The sequence below is a fragment of the Mastigoproctus giganteus genome, chromosome 13 (assembly GCF_048544385.1).
Source record: "Mastigoproctus giganteus isolate SK-2022 chromosome 13, ASM4854438v1, whole genome shotgun sequence".
NCBI lineage: Eukaryota > Metazoa > Arthropoda > Arachnida > Uropygi > Thelyphonidae > Mastigoproctus > Mastigoproctus giganteus.
This window is the reverse complement of record NC_143587.1, coordinates 117,425,923-117,450,567: the sequence shown is the minus strand read 5'-3', so window position 1 is coordinate 117,450,567 and position 24,645 is coordinate 117,425,923. Positions and strand designations below refer to the sequence as shown.

The 24,645-nt window shown below is 37.9% G+C and overlaps 1 protein-coding gene across 1 annotated transcript in view; it reads right to left on the bottom strand.

Moving 5' to 3' along the window:
- Nucleotides 1-1,286: 1,286 nt before the first annotated feature.
- The window catches only part of LOC150076388 (ras-related protein Rab-37-like), a 213,801-nt gene continuing 190,442 nt past the window's right edge, over nt 1,287-24,645 (bottom strand). The window contains exons 7-8 of the mRNA XM_090387096.1: nt 7,967-8,043; nt 1,287-1,619 (exon numbers count right to left, since the gene is read on the bottom strand). Of these exons, the coding sequence (XP_090243222.1) occupies nt 1,514-1,619; nt 7,967-8,043 (183 nt within the window). The 3' untranslated portion in view covers nt 1,287-1,513. The remainder of the gene's footprint in view (nt 1,620-7,966; nt 8,044-24,645) is intronic.

Below are 24,645 nucleotides of genomic sequence, written 5' to 3'. Positions count from 1 at the left end.
CTGTTGTAGTTTTCATTGTTTTAATAGGTTTTTACTTTCATTAAATGAATGAATCCGCTTATTCTTTCTTGCTTATTCTTTGCATCGCAAATCATTCATAAAAGATTATCTGTATAGAATCTGCATATTTCTAAATCAGTATTCTTTACCAGTTCATATGAACTTGAGTAAAAAATATCACCAAATCCAGTTTTGATTTTTTTTCAATTTTCCCTTCAGATTTTTTCGCATATTTCTTTGACATATTTAGAGCTTTCTTCGTCGACATATTCCATTGCTTGAGAAGCATTAATGAAATGTTTATAAGTGAAAAAAAAAAAAAAAAAAAAAAAAAAACGGTGTCCATTAATTTCATTTTGAAATGTGAAAATAAAAGTTTAGTTGATGAACATGCTTTAAATAAGTGCTTTCTAATCTTTTTCGCAAACACCGGGAATTTTGCGAAAAATTTGTATTTTCAGAAGTATTTCTGGTCGAAAAAAGGTTTTAAAGCATTGCTATAAATGATAGTTTTCATCTCTCATTAAAACTGAAAGTTGATAAGCTTTACGTTTACTTTTAAGGGGGAATGTTTTAAAAAGAATATTTTGAATAATTTAAGAGAGAGAATAAATATATAAAATAGTAGTAAATGTTGTTCAAGTGCATGATTAAAAAATTAACTAATACGATGACATTATGTTGCTGCTATTTAAAATCACTTGAATAAGAAATATACGGAACCGAAGGTCTCCGTATATTTCTTCTTTCGGTTTTCTTTTCTTGCTCCTAATTATCCACTTCTCCCATTCCTTCACTATAAATTCTTGCTGCTCTAATTATGTGCTAGTCATTAGTAAGGATATCGATCTCATGCTACAGCAAAAAATTAGCTGGGTACTTTTGTCTTAGGGAGGATCGCAAAAATAGGTTTCAATAACCGAACACGAAATGAGAATAAATGTAATATAGAGAAAAATTAACATGCTTTATGAGATTTTGTAGCTGAGTAATAATCAGCAGAATAAAGGAACATGAATATAAGGAATGTAATAACCAAGTTTTATTGTATATTAAAATCATTAAAGTGATACAAAGCAATATCCTGAGATTCTCATTTGTTTGGTTTTCCTTTTGCTCCTAAGTTAGCAAGGATCTTAGAGAGATAGATAGTTTGCTAATTGTGCGCGCGTCTAATGTATGTATTATAGAAAAAAAATACTGCACATATAGTAGATTATATTTATTTCCTTTCTTCTTCATTTACAACATATATACATAGATACATTATGCATATATACACATGAAATATAACATTAATATCAACAACGAACAAATTAGGGTGACAGCAACATCTAGTAGCAGAAGTCACCAAAACGCTTTTATAAATATTTGATAAATTTCTTCAACATTTCATATGGCAGGTAGTTTCTTTCTTGGAACATATGCTTTGGCAGCAAAGGGGAAAGACTTGACTAACATCCTTCAACACAAAGGCAAGATAACTGTAAGTCTTGGGAATGTCATCTTCCAATTATCCGCAACATCCTGCTTTAGGTTTTTGGCTCTCTTGTCGTACATATTCGTTAACGTTAAATTTAAGCTCACACGGAGTTTTGGTATATCGGTAAGTGAGTTCCCTATAAATAGAAAACAAGAAGATAAGTTTACTCATGGGACCCAATAAAATGAGTAAGCAATTCAATTCTTGTGATTGATAACCCATTGCAATACTTTTTAAGTTCTTTACTAATCCGAGTAACTATTTTATTTATTTACTCAGTCCATCTGTCATCGTTTCGCTATTCCACGGGTCGGCGTATGAAGCTTCGCCACCATGCCCTGTCCGTGTACTTCTCTCCGTCGTTGATTTCACACCAGTTTCCTCTCCACTTAATGACGTCGGTCTTTATCAAGTCCTGCCACCTCATTCTTGGTCTCCTTCTTGGTCTTTGTCCCTTAATTGCCGACCGGGCTAGCCGAGTGGGTAAAGTACCTGCCCGGCAACCCAAAGGTCGCGGGTTCGATTCTCGCCTCGGGCTTGGATCAAAGTACTGCAGAAACCGTGGGAGGTGCAATATGGCCACAGAAGCCGATGCGCCAACAACTACCAAATAAAAAAAAAAAAAAAAAAAAGTCCCTTAATTGTAAATCAAACATTCTTCTTAGAAAACGCCTCTCGTTCATCCTCTTGACATGTCCAAACCATTTCAAACGAGACCTTTCAATCCTATTCTGGAGTTTTTCAACCTGAATTCTCTCTCTAATCACACAATTTCTGACTGTGTCGCATCTTGTCTTTCCGGCAATGCTCCTCACAAATCTCATTTCTGTCCCCTGCGGTCTGCTTTCATCGATTTTACTCATAGTCCATGTGTCAGATGCATACGTCACAATTGGTACGTAATAGGTCTGATATATAGCCTTCTTAGACTTCAGTAGTATGTTTCTGTTCCAGATCAGATCTCTTGTCTGCCTCTAGAAATTACGCCCGCTTGTATCCTTCTACTTATTTCTTCGTCTATGGCTCCAGTCTTTGTAATGGTGCTTCCTAGATACTTCAAGTTGTTAACCATTTTTAGCTCTTTCCCTACCATTGTAATGTATCCTTCAGGCTCGCCACTCCTCTTTAGAACCATTACTTCGTTCTTGACTGAAAACCAGTCCAAATTCATTGGCCATACTAGCCCACATATCAACTTGCCGTTGCACTAGTTCCTGCTCTCTCTCCATATGCAGAGGTCATCTGCAAAGAGAATGACTTTCATTTGGTTTTGTCCAAGTTGTTCCGCCACTCTACATTGCACATCATTCATGACAGCTGTGAACAGTAGTGGTGACAGGACGCCTCCTTGCCTCGAACTTCTATCAACCTCATCACTGTTCTTGCTTTGCTCACTGTGTTGGTGTACATATTCTCTATTCTCTCCACAAGATTTTTCTCTGTCCCAAAGTTTCTCAAAACCTTCCAAACTTTCTCTCTCTTCACGGCATCAAACGCTTCTTAATGTTCAAAAATGCCATCCATAATTTTTTGCGTTCATAACATTTTCCATCAGCCATTTACTGCATCAGTTGCCTGATGAAGGTTTACTGCATCAGTTGCCTGATGCAGTAAACCTTCCAGTCACAGTCTTCTTTCCCCGTTAACTATCCTCTTGGCCTCTCCTCACGGTTTCATATCTCTGTTTATACGCAGACCATTAGTGTGCAAGAAATAAAATAAAAATAAATAAATAAAATTTTCTGTTTATACTCCAGGACGACCACACGGTCAGAGGAGTTCACAAGGTAGAGAGAATACAAGAAATAGCACCGTATTCAGCAGTCACGGGCTTGAACCCGGGTCACTCAAGGCACGTGTACTTATGCACTCGCACGCCTGACCACTGGGCTATGGCGGCCCTTTATAGTCTCTTGGCATGTACCAATTTAAGCTGTATGATGAGATATGGTGGAAAAGGAGAATGCCCTTGTGCATTTTGCTTTTTCACTGATTGCTTTACATAGGTGTTTAAGGAGAGCACTATAATATTGTTCGATAATGGTAAGAAAGATAGTCTCTTCATTTTCTTTCTGTACTCAATGAACAGAAAACTTCGCCTCCGCTCTTTACTTCTGTGTGTTGTTAGGGTTAAGGTAGTGTGTCCATGATTACCCATTGTAGCCGAATGAGCAGTTGTCTTGACTTCTTTTGCAAACGGCAAACTAAAGATCTCTTCTTATCTGGAAAGGCATCAGCAGCCAAGGCACCTTCAGTATAACCGGTTAAAGTTTTCTCTGTATGAAGTAGAGATGACCGCATCATGGCTTAATGTGGATAATCAATAAAGTAAACAATTCTTTACGAATAATTTTTGGCTATTCGTAAAGAATAGTCAAAATGGATAGTCTGCCAATCTGGACATCACACCCTGGAAGTATATCATCACAACCAGAAACATCTTAACTCTGGCAAAGCTATTAACGGAGAGAATAGATTCGCTGAAAGTGGGAAACGTGATCACTCGCCCCCGGATGATACGACCGAGAATAAAGAGGGAAGAACCAAGTCTCAAGTGCCAACTGACTCAATTGGACTCTCTGGGGAGATTTTTCCCAGCAAATACTGTTAATTATTTTAATAATTTAAATATAGATCCAGAGAAACTATGTAAAGACAAAATGTATAGGACAGAAATCTTTGGTAATGTGTATCGGCAAGTATAAATATAATAAGAAGACTAATTTAATAATTTATATAATAATATTTAGCATTTAACAACCATTTGCAATTAATTAAACTAACTTAACAATTAATTCATTAACCACATATTCTGTGTTTTTTCATCTCCAAATTTTGTAAATAAGTTCATGTAAACATGCTTGTAAATACTATAATGTAACCACACCCTCTAGCCACGTGCTGTCTATGGGTGTCTCGAAAGAGAAATAAACAGATAATAATAATAAAAAATTATTCGTAAAGAATTGTGGGCTAGTGCAATGTCACCTATTCCGTCTATCTTGTGATTATTAATGATCTATAATCCAGTATATTAGGGATAAGCACAGAGTACTCGTATTATGCAAGCAATATAATAAAATAAATTTTCTGTTTATACTCCGGGACGACCAAACGGTCAGAGGAGTTCGCAAGATAGAGAGAATACAAAAAACAGCACCGTATTCCAGCAGTCACGGGCTTGAACCCCGGTCACTCAAGGCACGTACTTATGCACCCGCGCGCCTGACCACTAGGCTGCGGCACCTAATATAAATTTTAGGTGCAGGGAAAAGCATTTTGAGACTTTATCCCCTTAAGATGTATTAAAGTACGACTTTGATAACGATGAAGCAGATGTGGAATGTAGCTTTCAAATCAAAATTTGTATCCTTTATCCGCGTTAGACTTTGATCGTAGAGAGACTTTCTGCTCTGAGCACTTGGCCCTATGGCTTGGGCTTATGCTCAACTTAGGCAGAATTTGGATAACATTATTTTTTCCTCCTAAGTTACCAATATATTTTTAATTTGTATAGCATCACTGAATAGGCGAATCCCCTGTACATGTAAAATCTGAGACACCGCCAGAAGAGCTGTTTTCAGTATTGTTGGCTTCTCATCAGTTTGCGGTTGGTTCTCTGTTAGTGAACGCATACCCAACTATGAAAGTTGAACATAAGCTCAGCGCTCGGTTTTCAGTGAGAGCAGAAGGTCTTTCCGTAATCAAAATCGAACGCAGGTAAAGTTCACGAATTTTGATTTAAATATCGTTTCAATATTTTATAAAGCTATAAAATATTTAAATTGATAAATGGACTTCTTTCGTTACTGTTATGAACAGCGAGAAATGGACAACCACTTATAATGACATAGCATAAATAAAAAAAAAAGCATTGTAATGAGTGCTGTATTTAGCCTAATTGTATGTAATAAATAGAAACACGTTTAAATTGCTAGAATTTTCTATTGAAATATAACTTTAATGTTAAAAACATAAATAGATGGAATCAAATGTGTGCCGCCGTAGACGAGTGGGCAAGTGCGTGGGTGCATAAGTACACGTACCTTGAGTGACCCGGGTTCAACCCGTGACTGCTGAATACAGTGCTGTTTCTTGTATTATCTCTACCTTGTGAACTCCTCTGACCGTGTGGTCGTGCCCGAGTAAAACAGAAAATTTATTTAAATGAAAGTTTCAAGGATAAAAATATTAAAAGGAACTTCAGTGTAACTAAAATAACTGTTCGCATTCATTTGAATTTACAGTAAAAGCAAGCATTAATACTTCGGCGACAATATGCTGTAAACTTTCTTATAAACATTTAGACCACGGGAGAGAGTCAGCATCTGTGGCTTCACGGTTCAGTTCCGAGATTTGCCGACCAAGTTAGCCAGGTGGGTAAAGTGCCTGCCTGCCAACCGAAAGGTCGCGGGTTCGAATCCCGCCTCAGGCTTGGATCAGAGTAAAATGCAAAAACTTTGGGAGGTGCATTATGGCCCCAGAAGCGCCATAATGCACCTACATGCGCCAACAACTAAAAAAAAAAAAAAAAAAAAAGGTTCTCAGATTTGCCGAACTAACTTTTTCCCCCTCTTTATTCACTCCCAGTTTACTTCTGTTCTTTTTCTTTCGTGTTCTTGTCTATTTCCTGAAAAACCTTCGAATATTTAAGGGACAAAGTTTACTCTGGATTCCCGAACTCACTCATCCATGGTACTGTAGCACTCTGGGTTCAGCAGCATTTTGAGTTACTGATTACCCCCAAAAAGTTCATTTAAATTTTTTTTTTTTTTTTTTTTTTTTATGAGTTCAGTGATAAAGTGACCACAAAAATGATATCATTTGAAGATCGCTTGAAGATAAGAACATAGTTTTTTTTTTTTTTTTTATAAGGAAATTCTCCCCTTCCACAGCCATCAGCCAATGATGATTGTGGCTTCCTGGACCACCAAATACGGAGGATGCGGAAAGGTCAGGGAATGACCACCGGATATCCCCAGAGCAATATGGCCTTAGTTGCTAATGCTCCTAAAAACCAAATAACAAACAGGCTTCCTGGACCATTATGTATGCAGGACTCGGAATCCCCCCCCCCCAATAACTGCTGTAACTTCTTTGCTGCAGCCTTAAGGCAAAGTCAGTCGTGTGTGGTATCATGTGTTGTGGACTAGTTTTTTAGCCACTGGGTGTAATCATCTGGACGCCGCGAGGAGGCGGGTTATCTACTGCGCTCTTATTGGACGCTCCAAGTGCCAGTTTGTTACTTAAGCCCCCCCCCCTTCCACAGACACTTGAAAGTAAATTTACACTAGACCACTATGCAGTTTATCCCTTCCTCATCAGTTTTCTTCTGGGGAAGGGGTCTCGATTTTTCGCTCAGTCACTTCTTCAGTCTAGGCTTCTTAACTCTTGCCATGGGTGGGAGCTGTTGTTGGTTTTTAGGCGTCAGCGACTTGGGCCATATTATGCCATTGTGTACTATGTCTACAAGTGTACCTGCCCTGTCCAAAAGCCGATTTGCATGTTGTGGGGATTGAAAATTCGGAATAACTCCGGGGTAAAACTCTACATTTTATATCGGCTAACTATAGCCTCGATTGCAGAGGACTTAAATTCCTCCGGTCTATGACGGGATTATAACCCAGACTTTTGCAAACCATTGTTGAAGATTATCCTAACATGGGAGCCGACCGGGCTAGCCGAGTGGGTAAAGTACCTGCCCGGCAACCCAAAGGTCGCGGGTTCGATTCTCGCCTCAGGCTTGGATCAAAGTACTGCAAAAACCTTGGGAGGTGCAATATGGCCACAGAAGCCGATGCGCCAACAACTACCAAATAAAAAAAAAAAAAAAAAAAACCTAACATGGAATGGAGCGGCAAAATTGAATCGTATTGAGTGAATTTTTTGAACTTCTTTAATGAACTGTATGAAGAAGATGCAGAAAGCTCTGTTCAAATTTCTATTTTTGTCTTATTAAAATGGAATAGTTTGGTATGATTAATACGGTGCTCTTATGCATGTTTGTATTTTTATTGCTTTCCTTTTTTTAAATATTTATTTGTTTAATTATTTAACGAGTAGTTAAATAAAGCTTAAATTAACTCGGCGAAACAAAAAAGAAAAGAAAAAAAATGACCACGGTAACCTACATATCTCCTTTCATAAAATATAAATTTGCATATGTTTAAATAAAAACATGTCAGATTTGCAACTTTTCGGAATATGATACCATTTATAGGAACAAATTAGCGACGTAAATGTGTGAAAACCTCTACTCTACGAGTAACTACCCCTGGCAACCTTATCAACTATGTATAGACATAATATAGGCATATAATAAAAGTACGTTCTTATAGGAAAATAAGATATAACAGAATTAAACGAGAAAAAATTCCTATGTTTCTATTGTGTGGCACCAATTTAAATCTTTGTATAAGCACATTCCAGGATATATATATCTGTGTACTATAGATCACACCAACGCACAGTGGAAGTCCTTACCTAGCTATGGCCATAAAGCAAAGATCTACGTTCAATCCCGTTTTGGCACTTGTTTCCATGAACGCCACACCATATTCCTGTAAGAGAAATACATTGTTATATTTTTACTCTACAGTATTATTTACGGTTATCTCAAGTTAAGGTAAGAAAATTCGAAGCAACTCCAACTGTACATATGGAAGAATGTGCTTGTTGTTATTATTATTATTATTATTAGCATTAGCCATATGGTGCAAAGGAGCCCGAGGCTTATGCTGCACCAGAAAAAAAAAAAAATTCTGAATTACAGAGAGAGAGAGAGAGAGAGAGAGAGAGAGAGAGAGAGAAGAGTGATGATATCCAGCTCAGGACCCTGGGTGTGCCAAGCCCATTATCACCAGAGTCACTGGAAGTGGTATTCTTCCACTTGCTGAGACTTACATATATGAGGGGCCATAAATTCAAGTTGAGGAAGGATAGTTGCAGAATAGATGTGCGGAAGCTTGCATCCAGCCAGCGGGTGGTTGATTGTTGGAACAGGCTTCCATCTTGTGTTGTGGAAGTGGACAGGTTGAATAAATTCAAGGGAGAACTAGACAAATTCTTGGATGGGCGATTTGTATTTTATTTATTTTATTTTATTTTTTCATTTCTTTGGTGTTGCTATATAACTTGCTTTCTCGCATCATTTGCCATTATTACTACTACCTGCAGGGTAGTTTGCGCGTTTGTTCCGCAGACAAATTTTCTATAATTTCTTAAAAATAATGACTGATTAAATAGCAGCCTTTAAATTTCTCTCTTTACAGTATTTCGTTTTTTTCTATTTTATTATTTTGAAAAGCTTGGTTTAGTTGATGCTTTATTATTTATTTCAACGTAAAACCGATAGTAAACAGCATAAGACTTTAGGCATTTGTGTCACTGGATCCAGTACGGGCGAAAAGCTTAGTTTGGTTGATGTCCGTTAAATGGAGGCAACTTAAATCGAGAGTTGACTGAACTAATTTTTTATTGACAGGCGACGTTTCCGAATCTACTCTTACATTCCGTTAGTATAAAAAGAAACTTACCATTATTCATAACTTTGCATGCAAAAATGTTTATCACCTTCCAAGACTATTTCTAGGTGAGTTATCTTGTTCATATATTTCATGGTAACAACTTCTATATTGAAGAATATGTTATGCCATATATAATACACATATATATGGTATAATATGGTGAAAAGATACATAAACGGGATCGTCCCTCAAGTAGTATCGATTCATTGCATGCTGATTAAAAAAAAAAAAAAAAAAGTGGGGGCCATACTGCTCAAACTATTCCTGGATCTGAAATCGATTTTTGGCTATAATCATATGTCCATTTTTTCTATTCCCTGTATTTTTTTTACATTTTTTTTTTTATTTGCTAGGTATTTCAAAGTTTTACTCCAGAAACCCTTCTAAAATGACAAAATAAGGATATGATGAGCAATACAAAAATTTTGGATTCACAACCTTCCACGATCTTGGAGAATTAAGGGGACAATGCATCCTGTGCCAGAAAGTTCTCGGAAATCACTCTTTGTACCCATCGAAGTTGAAGCTCCATTTAGTGAAGATGCATCCGCAACATCAACATAAGGATGTGGACTACTTCAAGCGAATGGAAGAGAACGTGAAGCGCCAGCGCTTGGATCAAAGTGGAGCATTGTTTCAGCAAGACAAGCGTCTTACGGAGGCTTCTTATGCCGTCAGCTTCCTCATTGCGCAACAGAAGAAACCTCACATAGTCGGAGAGACTCTGATCAAGCCATGTGTTTTGAAGATGGCTCGTATTTTGCTTGGAGAAGAAGCTGAAAAAAAAGTTCAAAATTTCTTTATCGAATAATACGGTTCAGAGGAGGATTGCTGACTTGACTAGCGACATAAAAGAACAGGTGATTGCCGAAATTGAAGACTCTGCATTTGTATTGTTCTCAGTTCAGTTGGATGAATCCACAGATGTTTCATCCTGTTCCCAGCTTCTTGTCTTCGTTCGGTATGTGAAGGGTGATTCCATCAAGGAAGAATTCTTATTCTGCCATTCTCTCGAAAGAAATTAAAGAAATAAAAGAGCTGTGGATGTGATGGAAATAGTATCAGAGTTCTTTGACCATGAGGGACTGAACTGGCACAATCTATGTGGAGTGTGCACCGATGGCGCCCCAGCTATGCTGAGCAAAAAGTGGCTTCCAAACGCTATTGGAATTGGTGTTCATTGGTGTTCACTGTCTGATTCATCGGCAAGCTCTTTCTTCAAAAACCCTTCCATCTCATCTTCAGGATGTTCTTGAACAAGGCGTCAAATTGTGAACTACATCAAAATCAGTGCTTTGAATTCCCGACTGTTCAAGTAATTGTGCAAAGAAATGTATTCAGAGCATAAGAACCTGCTCTACTACAGCAAGGTGCGTTGGCTATCAAAAGGCAATATTGTGGCACGAGTGTTTGGATTTCGGGAAGAGTTGCAGAGTTTCCTACAGATGCAATAAAGCACAAACTTGTAGCTTCCTTCCATGAAAAGCTGTGGGTCTTTTGTTGCGCATACCTTGTGGATATTTTAGATCAGCTGAACAGACTGAATCTAAAGCTGCAAGGAAAGGGAATAACTATCATTCAGTTCATTGTCAATTGTGTCTCAGTGCATTTATGCAGAAGCTTGAAAACTGGAAACGAAAGGCTGAGGAAGGGAACTTTGCCATGTTCGAATCGCTTTCAGCAGTCACCATTAATGATCCCTTGGATCCTGGCGTTGCAAATGATGTTGTGATACACCTCAGCTGTCTCCAAGAAGAATTTCTGCAGTGCTTTTCAGAAATTGGGAGAGAAGGACTGTAGCTCACGGGGAATCCTTTTCTTGTTAAAATCAGTGACGTCCAGGATGACCTGCAAGATAAACTGATTGAACTTCAAAATGATTCTGGATGCAGAAATGTCTTTGAAGCTTCCTCTATCTATGAGTTTTGGCCAAAAATGATGGGAAGCTACCCCAACATTGCAAAGGAATGCTTCGGAAGCTCCTGCCCTTTGCAACTACTTACCTTTGTGAATCAGGCTTCTCAGCATTGGGGCAGTTGAAGACAAAGGCTCGGAACCCCTTAAATGTGAGGCCGATCTTGCGCCTTCTACAACGGAACATATAATTGGGAAACTGGTGCAGAAAATTCAGGAGAACATCTCCTGAATTAAAGTAGTTTCAGCTTAAACTGGTTTGAGTTTTTTTTTTTTTTTTTTTCCCATTCAGCAGATGCCTGCAATGTTTTGTTTTCTCATAGAAATTGTTCAAATGAGAAACATTGTTCCATTAAATACTTTTAAATTGAACTAAGTTGTGGTTGTTATTGACATTTCTTTGGTTTCAAGAAATTGCTCAGCTATGATCCTCACTAGGCCATGACATTTGAGGCCAAAAGCCAGTTGGGCCACATAGCGAAAAAAGTTGGGAAACACTGGACTAGAGCTAAAAATAAGCGAGATAAACGCCCGGTGCCTTTTATTTGAAACACCATATATATATAAATAATCGAGCACATCTCACGACCTAATAGTTACTCAATGTCTTGTAATTGCTTTTAATCACAGCATGTAAAGTGCTAGACGTGTTTCCGCTGGTGATTTAATAAATTAAACAATAGCAACGCTTTTGTAATGTACTTGACTTCTTTCTTGAATTTTAATAACAACTGAAATGTAACACGGATTTATTTATTTATTTATTTATTTATTTATTTTCATTTTTTAATTTTAATTATTTTTTATTTTTGGTGGGGGGGGAGGTTCTTGTTTGTACTCTGACACGACCACGAGGTCAGCGGAGTTTTAAAAAAAATCGTGAATATAATCCTTAACCGTGTTCACGTTTTTGTTGTTGATTTACAGTATATATTTAATAAACTGATAACGAAACACAACTAGCAAAAGCATCGGCTTTTATGCGCGAATCGAGAACATTTAGTTTCTGTGCATTCGCCATAATGCCCATGTGAATCGCCGTGTCGTCGGGCCCGCATTCTGCTGCCAGGCCGATGACACGGCGATTCACTAGTTCAAGGAATACAATGAAGATATCACCCATCTTGATTTACCCCCAAATTCGCTTGATCTTAATCCAGTTGAACAGTGGGATGTTTTTGGAACAAAAAGTGAGGCGTATGGACTCGCAACCATCATCTATTCCGACACTGTGTTAAACCCTTGCAGGCAGCATGGCTGCAGATCCGTACGGACGTATTGTGGACGTATATATATAGTGGAGTCATTGTCCAGGCGAATAGTGGCTTTTATCTGTGCGAATGGTGGCCGAACATGTTATTAGGTTGGTGGTCATAATTCAGTGATCACTCAGTGTAGTTGCTATCAATATCAGCACAAAGTATCACTGTCTTTGCGTGATATCGATAGCCAGTATATCAGATTATTTTTTTAAGGACGACTTTTATTATTCAAGAATAAATATGCTCGGAGGTAGTGTATAATTATTATATTATCCCATTCTTTAACAATAAAGGTCTTAAACACTATCTTCTGTAAAAGCAGCCGTAAAAAAAAAAAAAATAATAAAAAAACCTCAAATTCTTATTTAACGAGATTATTATCTCAGCTCGTCCAGGTAAAAACGCGTCCCGGATTTAATCGATTATTTTTTTTAAAGTATGCTTCGCTTTTAGTTTTTGCTTTCCAGTATAGTACCATATCTCACTGCTCTTCTCGCCTGACATTTCAAAGGCTCTTATAAACCTTGCACGTAGGGCAAATTATGTATAAAACCCATGGGACACCATGTAATTAATATTAACAACAAAGTACGCGTTACAAATACAAAAGGAAAAAAATTGTAAGAGTGCCACATTCATCAAAGCTATCGAAAAGTGGACGGTGTCTAATAGTTGATGTATCGTTTGTTAAACACTGTTTTCTCGTAACCGGGAGGTGAGCATATAACCTTTTTGTACACTCTCTCTCTCTCTCTCTCTCTCTCTCTCTCTCTCTCTCTCTCTCTCTCTCTCTGTGCGTTGAGCACTTATTGGAGGAGGGGCGGGAAAGAGCAAAACATTTCATTGCAGTTAACTGGCTTTAGGCCTAAATACTGTTCTTTGCCATTTTCATTTATATTAATGCCTTATTATAAATTTCATTCCTAAATTCATAATTTTTTTTACCTTCAATACTTGAACTTGAGATATAGCAATACACGATTGAGATATAGTAAAACTTGAGACACTGTAATACACGATGTATAAATCATATGTAAAGTCTCAAATTTGTGAGGAGAGCAGTAAATTAAAGAAAGAAATAAAGATAAATTGAGCAAGGCCAACTCACACATTTTGCTCTTCGTAAATGGTACATACCTGTGTGTGGAAGATAATAAGTATATGAGGAAATACGCACCGTTTCTTGGTAAAACGCTACATAGTCTTGGGGAATTTTGGAAAACATTATTCATTTCTAGGTGAGGTTAAATTTTATATAAGATTAAAGTGAAAGATTTAGTGCTTTAATGTACTACTTTCATATTCGTTCTCCATAAAAAGCTCTTCATCCTGTTGTCACTTTGTAGTCGTTTTAGATTCCTCTCTTTTGTTTCGCCATACCGAACAACGTAGACATCATAGACGATATTGCGTCTCCCAACCTCCGCTGTTGATATAGGGGCGCCTCCGTAGCCAGGTGGCAAGGAGCAGCAGTGCGTAGCACACGCTTCTTGATTAGACCGGGGTTCGAGCCCGTCACCACCAAATACGAAGAATGCGGAGAGGTCAGGGAATGACCACCGCATATCCCGGAGCAATATGGCCTTAGTTGCTAATGCTCCTAAAAACCAAATAACAACAACAACAACTGTGATATAGGTAACTGGTCCCACGATGGCTTTCTTAGTTAAGGAAGAATCCATATAGAAGTTGAAAGCTGCTATACATATTGTGTTTTTATCAGATGTATTTTTGGTATTATATTTTTAGCGCTTTTACCTAGTTTATTTTAATCGATTTTATATATGTCATTATTTTTATTGCCTTTTCCTACATTGGTCGTTATTGTAATTTGTATTCTATTGTAATGGTACATGTCGGGCATATCCTCTTTCTGTGCACAGTTATTACAAACCAACTTGCTAGCTACTTAGTGCATCGATCTTATATTGCGGAGGAATTTCACCATGGGTTGTTTGGTATTGCACTAGTCTAAATAAAAGGCACTGCTCCAATAGAGAAGTAATGTATATTGCTTTTTATTTAAAGTGTATGACACTACCCAGACCTGGGTTTGACTCTGACTGAAGCCCCGCGGGAATCTCACGAGACTCCAATCAGATGAGTCTATGACGAAATATATCCACAATATATTTCTATGTGAGATGCGAGACGATGAAGTAAGTGAAGTAAATATAGTTAAGTCTAGGGAAAAAGCCTCAAGCTATGAAAGCTATATAGAACTATTGTATATGTCTGGTATAGCCGCTTTCTGTACGTAGCTATGTGTAAACTAGGTTTGCTACTTAGTGTATCGATCTCATATAGTGAGGCACTTCATCATAGATCGGTGCACTAAGTAGAGCCCTGTTTGTTCATAGCCTGTTGTTTGCTCATAGAAAGAGGCTCTACTCGACATGTACCCTCAAGCTATGAAAGCTCTATATAGCTTTCATAGCTTGAGAGCTTTTGCCATAGACTTGTTTATTTTATAATAATCAACTTCATTAACAAGTAGATCGGTGGCTGCAGGAATTTATACATGTATCCTATTGCCGAACTCAGAGAGTTCTTTAGTTATCAACACACTGAACAAATCATAAGTTTGTTTTTCGCTCTGCGTTGAAAAAAATATGAACTCAATGTAAGATATCCTACTTTCGCATGTAAATACTTCGTGACTAAGAATCTGTATAGACCACAAATTTGAGCTTCGCTTCCCCCCACCACAAGGAAGTCCATACCACTAAATATTGGCTCCTGAAATGGGTAGTTTGGAAATTTTGCTTTCCCAGTAAGTGACCGCGGTCAATATGGTCTGAACTCTGAGCATTATTCGGCTTCCTGGTTTCATAAGGGAGAAAATATTAGTTTTCTCTGTTAAGAAACCGAGCGGAATTAACTTACGTGTGCATGTAAGTTAATTCCGCTGCAGCTAGTGTGCAGAAACGAAATCTTCTCGGTTCGCGCATAAAAGTCGTTTTTTGCTTGTTTTTTATTTTTTTTATTTTTTTTATTTGTTTGTTATAAATACAGTATTAAATTTTACTGTTTGCTAACGAGCCTGAAATATAACATATATCAACTGACTTGTTTATGCATTATCTCTCTATACATTAAAAAAGTTTTCCTCCTAGTGATATTTATTCGAGCAAATGAGAGACGAGGTGGGACAATACGTCATTTATTCGAGCCAATGGCAAAAGAGAGCGGGGCAATTACGTCACTACAAATGCACTGGTAAATAATTACCAGTCATTTCCTGATTAGATTTCGATCAGTGCGGTATAATGTTAATATATTAGTATAATGTTATTATTATACGTTATACGAATAATAACAAAACTATACAAATATTTACAAAAGAACTAAAATATTTCATAAAAAACTAAACAATTCACAATCATACCTCTATTATATTGGGCCGATTGGTCCTTTCATCAGCTGACATTAACATACAAAAAAACGTTACAATGGAACATCAAATGATGCCGGGCATGGTCATGTATTAGACAGACAGTGAAGGTTCGTGAACGTTAAATGGAACACAAATGGGTTACTGGGCAGAATCAGACACTTGTTGTTGACAATCTAGGGCGTGTATGTGGGATGCATGCCAACGTTCAACGCACTACAAGACAACTGCCTCCATAGCGTTCACCAACCTCGTGCACATGCTTCACTGTCTAATACATGACCATACCAGATATCATTTGGTGTTCCATTGTAACGTTTTTTGTATATTAATGTCAGCTGATGAAGGGACCCATTGTCCCGATATGCTTGGTATATTTGTAAATAGTTTAGTATTTTGTAAATATTTGTAAGTAGTTTAGTATTTTGTAAATATTTTTAGTTAAATAGTTTAGTCCTGCTCTTTCGGATGCAACAATATTCTTCAAGCATTATGGAACCCGAAGCAAAAGGCCTTTTCCTAAGTGACCTATGTAAACACAGGTAAATAATTACATAGTGATATTTATTCGACCTTGAGAATGCCTTCCGCGTGGTGGGAGTGGGGTAGCCAGTGGGAGAAGAGGGATACGGGTTACGTGGTACAAGTGGGTAGGGAAAGTTCATTACTACAAATGCACATGTAAATAATTACATAGGTCATATCCTGATTAGATATCGATCAGTGCGTTTTGACAGGTGTCTTTTACGTAGAAAAGATTTGACTTAATCCGTCATACCTCTACATTTTACGTAGAAAAGAATATGCGAGGGTTTGCGAGCAAAACCGCCTAGTTATTATTACCCGTTTATTTCCCTCGTTGGAGCTATTGTTGATGTCTAAATGCCAGGATGTTGCTATTTGAATTGCATTCATTAATGATTGTGTAAATATATTCTTTATACAATATATATATATATATAATCGATAATTAATATAAAAATTAAATTAATACATACCCCAGTAGCATGTCAGCTGATTAACATAAGAGCGAAAAATTAACATAAAAATTAAATCAACAGGGAAGGGAAAAGTAAAGGTAACAAGACTGAATTTGTAGCCGAAAGTCTCCAAATAATTTAGAAGTTCAATTAAACCCAATTAATAATAAATCTTTTTTAAATTTAAAATATAAAGCCAATTATGTAATAATTTAGCGGCAACCCCCTTGTAAGGTATCACCAAAACGGGACTAAAACGAACTACTAAAATAAAACAAAGTAACAAAATAATAGACTGACCATTATCCCCCCATATCGACGGAGGCCCACGAGGCTAGTAATGGTCATGGAATCACTGCATTTCAATCGCTAGACAAATCGTCGCAAAGGCGAACCGATCGAAGGACCTAACCACCCCTTCTATATATATATATATAGAAGGGGTGGTTCAGGAATATATATATACGGGGTGATTCATTACCAGTGCGACAAACTTGCAGGAGGTGTAGAGGTCACAAAGACTAATCGGAATCACATAGCATTGCAGGGTCCAAAATGCCTTCGTCATGCGGTAGAGGACATTGAACGAGAGGTCGCGTGAACAGCGATCCCGCTGGAAGTCAGTATTTGCGAACCGTTTCTGTTGAAGAAACTAAGTAGCAAAAGTCCTCCGGAGTGGATAATCCGCAGGCTCCAATGATTGGAGGTGTTGCAGATGGTATGAACTCATTTGGTTTGTTGACAGTATCCTCCATACAGTGGATTGGAAAATACCCAATCGTTGGCCTATCGCTCGAGTACTCGTACTCGGATTGCCTTCTGCAAGACGTAGGACATTCTCCTCATTGTCTGGCATCCTCGTCGTTCGCTCTCGATTCATGTTACCTCTCGTGAAACAACCAGTCTCATAACCTTCCGTGCACACGTGGGAAAATCGTATGATGAGGAGCACGCCTGTGCGGGAAAGGTACCTGGTACAAGCGCAGAGCGGCGCACCCGTTACAGTCCGCAGCTCGTCCATCCTACTGCCTCGGGAACCGGTTCGCAAATGCTGACTTCCAGCGGGATCGCTGTTCACGCAACCTCCCGTTCAACGTCCTCTACCTCATGATGAAGGCATTTCAGATCCTGCAATGCTATGTGATTCCGATTCGTCTTTGTGCCCCCTACACCTCCTGCAAGTTTGTCGCACTGGTAGTGAATCACCCTGTGTGTGTGTGTGTGTGTGTATATATATAGAATCATAATATTACAGAGTTTAAATTATAAAATTAAATCTTAAATATTAAGTGTTAAATATAGAACGAACCGATTAATGCCATCGAGCGATAGAACATTACATCGGACGTTAGATATGCCGCAATTAGATAAGTTAGTGTAAGTGCCCTCCATGGTTTGAAAATCGATGCAGCCTCAAGCCAACTGTATCCCTGGTATACATGAAACAACATATATAATACTAAGATAATTAATATAATAAGCCTTACTTGGGAAAGGCATTTTGCAAGGGACTTTGTCGAGGGCTAAACCCCAAAAAATATCCAACCCATGTTAGGCTGAGCTATCGGTTTCTGTTATCATCTGTCTGTATACCGTGACCCAAAAAAGTCCATAATAATGGATAATTACTTTAAGTTAAAATTAAGTACAAAGCCAATAAATAACTATTAAGCTGGCCGACCATTAAGGGAGTATGTCTAAACCGTAATTTGGTTGAATCCAGGCTGGATGATATTTAGCCCGACTGATTGCTGCAACAATATAAGCACAACTGAGAACTTTGTATAAAGAATAAAATTATATACTATATATATATATATAATTTATATTATGAAATGTAATTTTTATAATTATAATTATAATAAATATCATATAACATATATATTTTTTAATGTTATATATATATATATATACAGTGAGAGAATCGGATCCAAAGGGCAGAAAATTGAGTGAGGGGTGCCGCAAAATAAAATAAATTACTTAGGGGTGCCATTATTAAAAAAAGGTTGGAAACCACTGAGTCTTGACTTGTTATTAAACAATGGCTTTTATGACTTAAAATTCTTGGATTACGTGAAGAGTAGCAGTGGCTACAGAAATTAAGCACGCGGAGCTGAAAGGCATATTTGCGATACGGGCTTCGTTTTCTTAATTAAAAGATTTTCCAACCAGTTGCTTTCATGGCTGCAGTTTAATTACGTATGTGCTAGCTTCCGCACAGACCATTCTCCTTTCTCTTTACCATCAATCTTACACACACACACACACACACACACACGTGCATGTGTCTGAGTTCGGTATTTTAGGACAGCATTTCTTCACCCGTTTTGTTATTGTACCATTAAAAAAAAATGGATTATAGCTTAAAATTATGGTAGATATATAACAGCTTCAACGACCAGTTATTAGTCATTATGTTCCTAATGTTCCCACACTTAATTATTGCTTCTGCTTAGCTTCATATTGATCAAAATTAAACAAGAAAAAAATTCCAGAAATACTTTTGAGTAGTGCTTTGTAATTGGAAAGGGGTGGGGAGAGCAGGGGATAATGGTCCTGAAGAGTTCAGTAACAGCGAAAAGTTAGAAATATCTTATAAGGATGTCAGTTCTGTACCATAGCGTTACCAGAGAGAGAGAGAGAATTCCTTGAGTTAGAATACTGGAAAATTCAGATGAGTGAATCAAGTGCAAGTCAACCTACTTACCACATCCAGATCCATAAACGGCTGACTTTGACATGACTTCTTAGAAACAAATTATATTTACAAAAACCCTTCTCTGTTCTGAGCAATTCTTTCGAATTCGACCAAGGGCACGCTCCTCTACATTTGCCTAGTCTTGACAGATATTCAAGCGCGGTTCTTTTAATCAAAAGAGATTTGTCAATTTGACTAGTATATAATTAATACAATCTAAATTTTAAATATTATATAAATACATTCTGGACAAAATTAACAGAACAAAATGTTTATCATGAATATTTTATTGTGAACAGTGTCGCCAAAGGCGAATATTTGATATGATAGGCATCCTGGCATGCGAATTCCGAATATGCAATAAAAATCGATCCACCACTTTACATATTATGCAAATTATTCATACATATAAAAACATGTGTTGGAACCACATTTCATTCTGGTTTTTTTGGCTTTCTCAGCGAGATAGCCACATCTCCACTATTCAAGGTGCCAAATTATCGTCGTTTAGATGATTCCTTGAGATGGCGGGCAGTTGGACGACTTGAAGACTGCAGTCTCAGGCGGAGGTGCCACGTTGTGTCGTCTCGGCACTGTGTGTTTAGGGTATAAGCACCAGGGGGTTCTCCCCCCCATCTCGGCACTATGGTAGTGACAGGAGCCATTACAAGAATAGCTGACCAAGGTCGCCCTAGGGCTACGTAAACACCAGATAGTGGTCCGATGTCCTGGCATCAGCTGTCTCTTGAAGTTGCTGCGACCGCCGGTGAAAATATTTCCAACTGGACTGTGTTAAGAAGGCTCAATTTAATTGGACTCTACCCAAGGAAGCCAGTGACTTGTATCTCATTAATCCAAAACTACCGAAATCGGTGGTTTTGGGTTAATGAGATACATTTTGGGTTAATGAAATCGGTGGTTTTGGGTTAATCGTCGAAACTGTTGCCATGAACATGTAATTTGTAGCCCTGACAAATGGGATACAGTTCTGTTCTCTGATGAGTCCCATTTTAGCCAACAGACAGATTCTAGATGTTGTTTCATCTGGAGACAACGAGGAATGCTGTACCATCCCTCCAACATCAGGGAAAGGGACATTTACAGTGGAGGCGATGTTCTTGCTTCGGGCGGAATAATAATAAAGGGCCGCCGCACCTCTTTTCATGTTTTTGCTAGTGGGACCGGAACTGCGCAGAAGTAACGAGAACAGATCCTCTGTGCTACTAATCCTATGTTCTATGTTTTAGGGGTGCGGTTGGCCCATAATTTTCTTTTCATGCACGAAAACGCCACTGCACATAGAGCTCAACTGGTAGAGGAGAATATCTTGAAACTGAAGATATCCGACGACTGCAGTGGCCAGCACGAACACCAGACTTAAATCTGATCGAATATGAGTGGGACGCTTTTTGGTGTCCCACTGCACGCCGACAGTAACTCCTCGGTCACTTGGTGAACTAAGGTCTGTGCTGGTGGAAGAATTCCACTATAGTGATGGGATTCAAAATTTCTGTTTAGGATCTGACTAGACCTTTCGGAATCATCGGCATTTCAAGTCCATAAAATCGTGAAGTATCTGTCTCGGGAGAAAGCAATCGGAAAGAGCAACCCTGTTGGAATGAGAATTTACTTCGGTCCAGATTGAGGGACTCTCCCGTCGATCAGTTCCTAATTTTTTTTTTTTTTTGTTCCGAAATCATTCCGACAGTCATTTTGGCGGTTAAAACGAGGCATCTTTCCATTGTCATGTTATGAGGTTATTCTTTTCTGGGGAGAAGGATGAAGTTTCTGCATAGGCACAAAAGGAACAATGACTGCTGTAAACAATATCTCTGAGAGAACGTTTACTGTACTTTGGAAATATTTTTTTTGGGAATGTTTTTGCGAGAAAGATCACTCGTCAGGGCGAGTGATCTTTCTTCAGATTACATGCAGATCAGTCCTAAGGAGAGAACTTCTGTGAGAAAAAGGGCTTTGATAAACCACAGTATGTCACCTTTATGTGGAAATAGTTTTCTAGTAGGTAGATATCTAGTGTTGAAAGCAGCTTCCTGGTCGATGTTGTGATAGCTATCTTTGCTTTTGCTTAATGCTGAGAAAGGCACTGCTTATGGAGGTTAAGTTGGTAACTAGACCTTTCGGAATGTCATAGTTAATTTTGGAGGTTTCTGGGCATGATCTGGTTAGTGGCTTGTAGCTATGCGGCTATGTTCTTCTTAGTGATGGTTGAAGGAATATCTTCTTCATGAGTTTCAATATGCTATATGAGTGAGAGATTTGCCTGAATTGTTTAACGAGGGTTGCTGATTGACATTTAGGATGGAGCCTCGCAGTATATGTTCCAGAGAAGGAGAAAATAGCGTGCTGAGACATTTTTATTAAGAACTGTAGCATAGTATCAGGGCTGCCGTTGTGGTAGGCAGGTAATCCTTTTATAGCAATTATGACTTACATCTCTGGTGATGCAAATGATGGCTAGCATATCGGTTGATGACACCAACGTATCTGGGTAAGTTACCTAGATATGTTGGTGTCGCAGGGCTCTAGAACTGCGCAACATTGTCCATCAAGATTTTAGAAATTCAGGGCTTTAGGAATTTCTGTAGATTCTGTATCATAAAAAGATTTGTCTATTTGTGGGGTCGCATTGAGATCTTTTTTAATCTCAGCCTATTTCTAATGGTCGAACACTACTCCGGCTCTTGAGAAGGCAATCTAATCTTGAACTACTCCTGATTCTTTCCGTCTTCTACACGGTATAATTAATTTTCTTGGAAGCTGTTGTTTAATGTGAGTATCCACCACTCTCTCGAAAGAGGAGCGATGTTGACGGTCTTCTTCGCTCCATAATTTTCGATAGTAGTGGTGGATCAATGAATTTAGGCGCGGTAATCGCATTTATCTTTTAGGATCCGTGGATGTTAAAGTTGGGTGCGGTTAAGTGCAAGGATATGGCAATAGGATCGTAATCCGACTTGTAGAAATTGTCAAGACCGTCCTTGGAGTCGCAGGGTGCTGAGGAGAATATAAAAGATTGGAGCGGCCGTTAATCAGGCTGATACTTTCGAGTTGAAACATTTTGTGAGTTTTCTACTGATATGTGAATAAGGTTGAAATATCCACAGTGTGCTTGGCTGAGGTGTGGAGGTGATTTAATACGTCAGTGAATAATGTTAATTGACATTAAATTTTGATGTAAGACAAAGAAGAACCACGTTTTTAATAATGCCAATGTTTGGGCCTTGGACTATACACTTTCGATGTCCTTAGCTTGAGGGAAATCGTGGCTGTTTCGAATGAATTGGATTGGCCCGTCACCGAATGTACCCGTCAGAAAACGGTAGTATTGTAGAGAATAGCGACTTGTTTTAATGTTCGGAACAGGCTCTTTTCAAAATAGAATTTTCTGATTTTTCATTAGAACAGAATTTCCTAGTTTTTCAGCCCGCACAACATGCGCGTGAAAAACCAGGAATAATTCACGAGATAAATACTCCTTCCAAATGAGATTGGCTAACTACAGCCTCGATTGCACACAATTTCAGGAATTCCTCCATCCTATGAATCGAACTTAAACCTCTCCGAACGAGTGACAGGTGGTTTCTCCACCTGTTGTGCTGTTCGAGTTCGAAATGGTGATGAAATATTTATTTGTGGGGGGAGGCGACAATAACCAATAATGACAATTGAAAATTTTGATATATTGAAGATTTAAGCTGGACTGATGTATTTACTAATCATTAATATATTATGCAAAAAAATATTTTCAATGAATTAAAATTCTGAATACATTTCTGCATTCACTTTAATAGAGATTTGCCGCGTGTTGCAGCGCATCGCCCAGTAGTACAGTAGTACTGAATGTCCGTAACGTGCTGATGCGCAACCTACTACATTCTTGTTTGCTTTGCTAAGTTACTTTAATATCACTGCAAATCGATTAAATACTGGAGACGTCGTTTTTTCACCATGTAAATTTGTAGTGGCTATTCATGCATAATTTTATAATAAGCGAAAGGCTTGTATCGATAATTATGATTAATTATGATAATTATGGCTTGTATCGCTAAAAATGTACGATACCCATGTTTCATATCAGGAATTTTATCAGTATTACAAGGTGTATGACGGGATTAAAATTAGTAACTAAGGAAGTCATGCAGAATAAATGAATTATTCCCTTCGGAATAAGAAGTTTGGTAACCTAATAGACATTTCAGAGAGGGTGTCATTAAATTGTGATTCTTGTTATTAAAGAATTAAGACTAATAAAAACTTCATGCTAGCAGATAACAGAAGTTTTAACATAATGCAAGTTTGATGTAATCATGAGAAAATGTTACGAGATGGAAATAAAAGTGATAAGTATGGCCCACGCTAGTTGGAAGAAGAGATCTCGACTGTAGTGATAGGGTACATAGAAAAGGGCAAAGTTTGGATTGAAAAGAGAATCAAGTGATCCGGGAAGCTAGAACGGGCAGGTAGTTCAGGTTGTTTATAATAAATGTTAAGGTAGCTACGGATTCAGTATATAATGTCTGTAAATAGTGTGAATTCCTCAGTGCGGTTCCCTGTTTTATGGGATGAAAACTCCGGTTTCTGTGGGAAAAAGTCCTGAAAAATTCTCATCCAAGACTTACAAATTGACCGTGATATGAAGTTCTCATATCACATGTTATGATATGATATGAAGTTGATATCCTCTCATTAAAAACTGATGACGTAAGTGATTTGTTTTTAGATTTTAGTGTAATATTTCTATTTGCTGTCTGAGGGAAATTAAAATTTGTATGGTTAATTAAACTTCACCGTGTAATTTACTTGATGTTAACCATCCTGACTTCATGGACTATCGTTAGTGGGGACCGCCATATGAATTATTACGCCTAATGTTAAGTAACTCGTATTTGTTCATGAGTAATAAACTGGCCGGTAGAATTTTTCAGTGATATTTCTCAGAAGATGCAATTTGGAAACCTTTAAAAATATCTTAATGCACTGGAAATAAATCGGAATGAGAAACCCCCAATACATAAACGGAAAAGAAATATAAATGTATAATCTAATGCGAAAAGGAAAGTAGGAAAAAGTATAAAACATGCTCTGACAAAATAAACATTTACTAAAGGATGGGGATATTTATCAAAAAATCCATTTACTTCTGCAGAAACAGAAAAGAAATGCCTGCGCAATGTTCAGTTCCATGAAAGAACAGCATCGTATGTTGTTGCACACCAGCCGGTCGAGAAACGTTAGGCTGAGATTAATGTGGAGTTGGAGTAATGAGGTTGGAGTAATACGAAAGAATAATGAGAAAAGATTGGAAATGAACAGCATTATGCCTAGAAGAAGAAATTTGATTGGACTGCAATAATTGGAATAACTTAC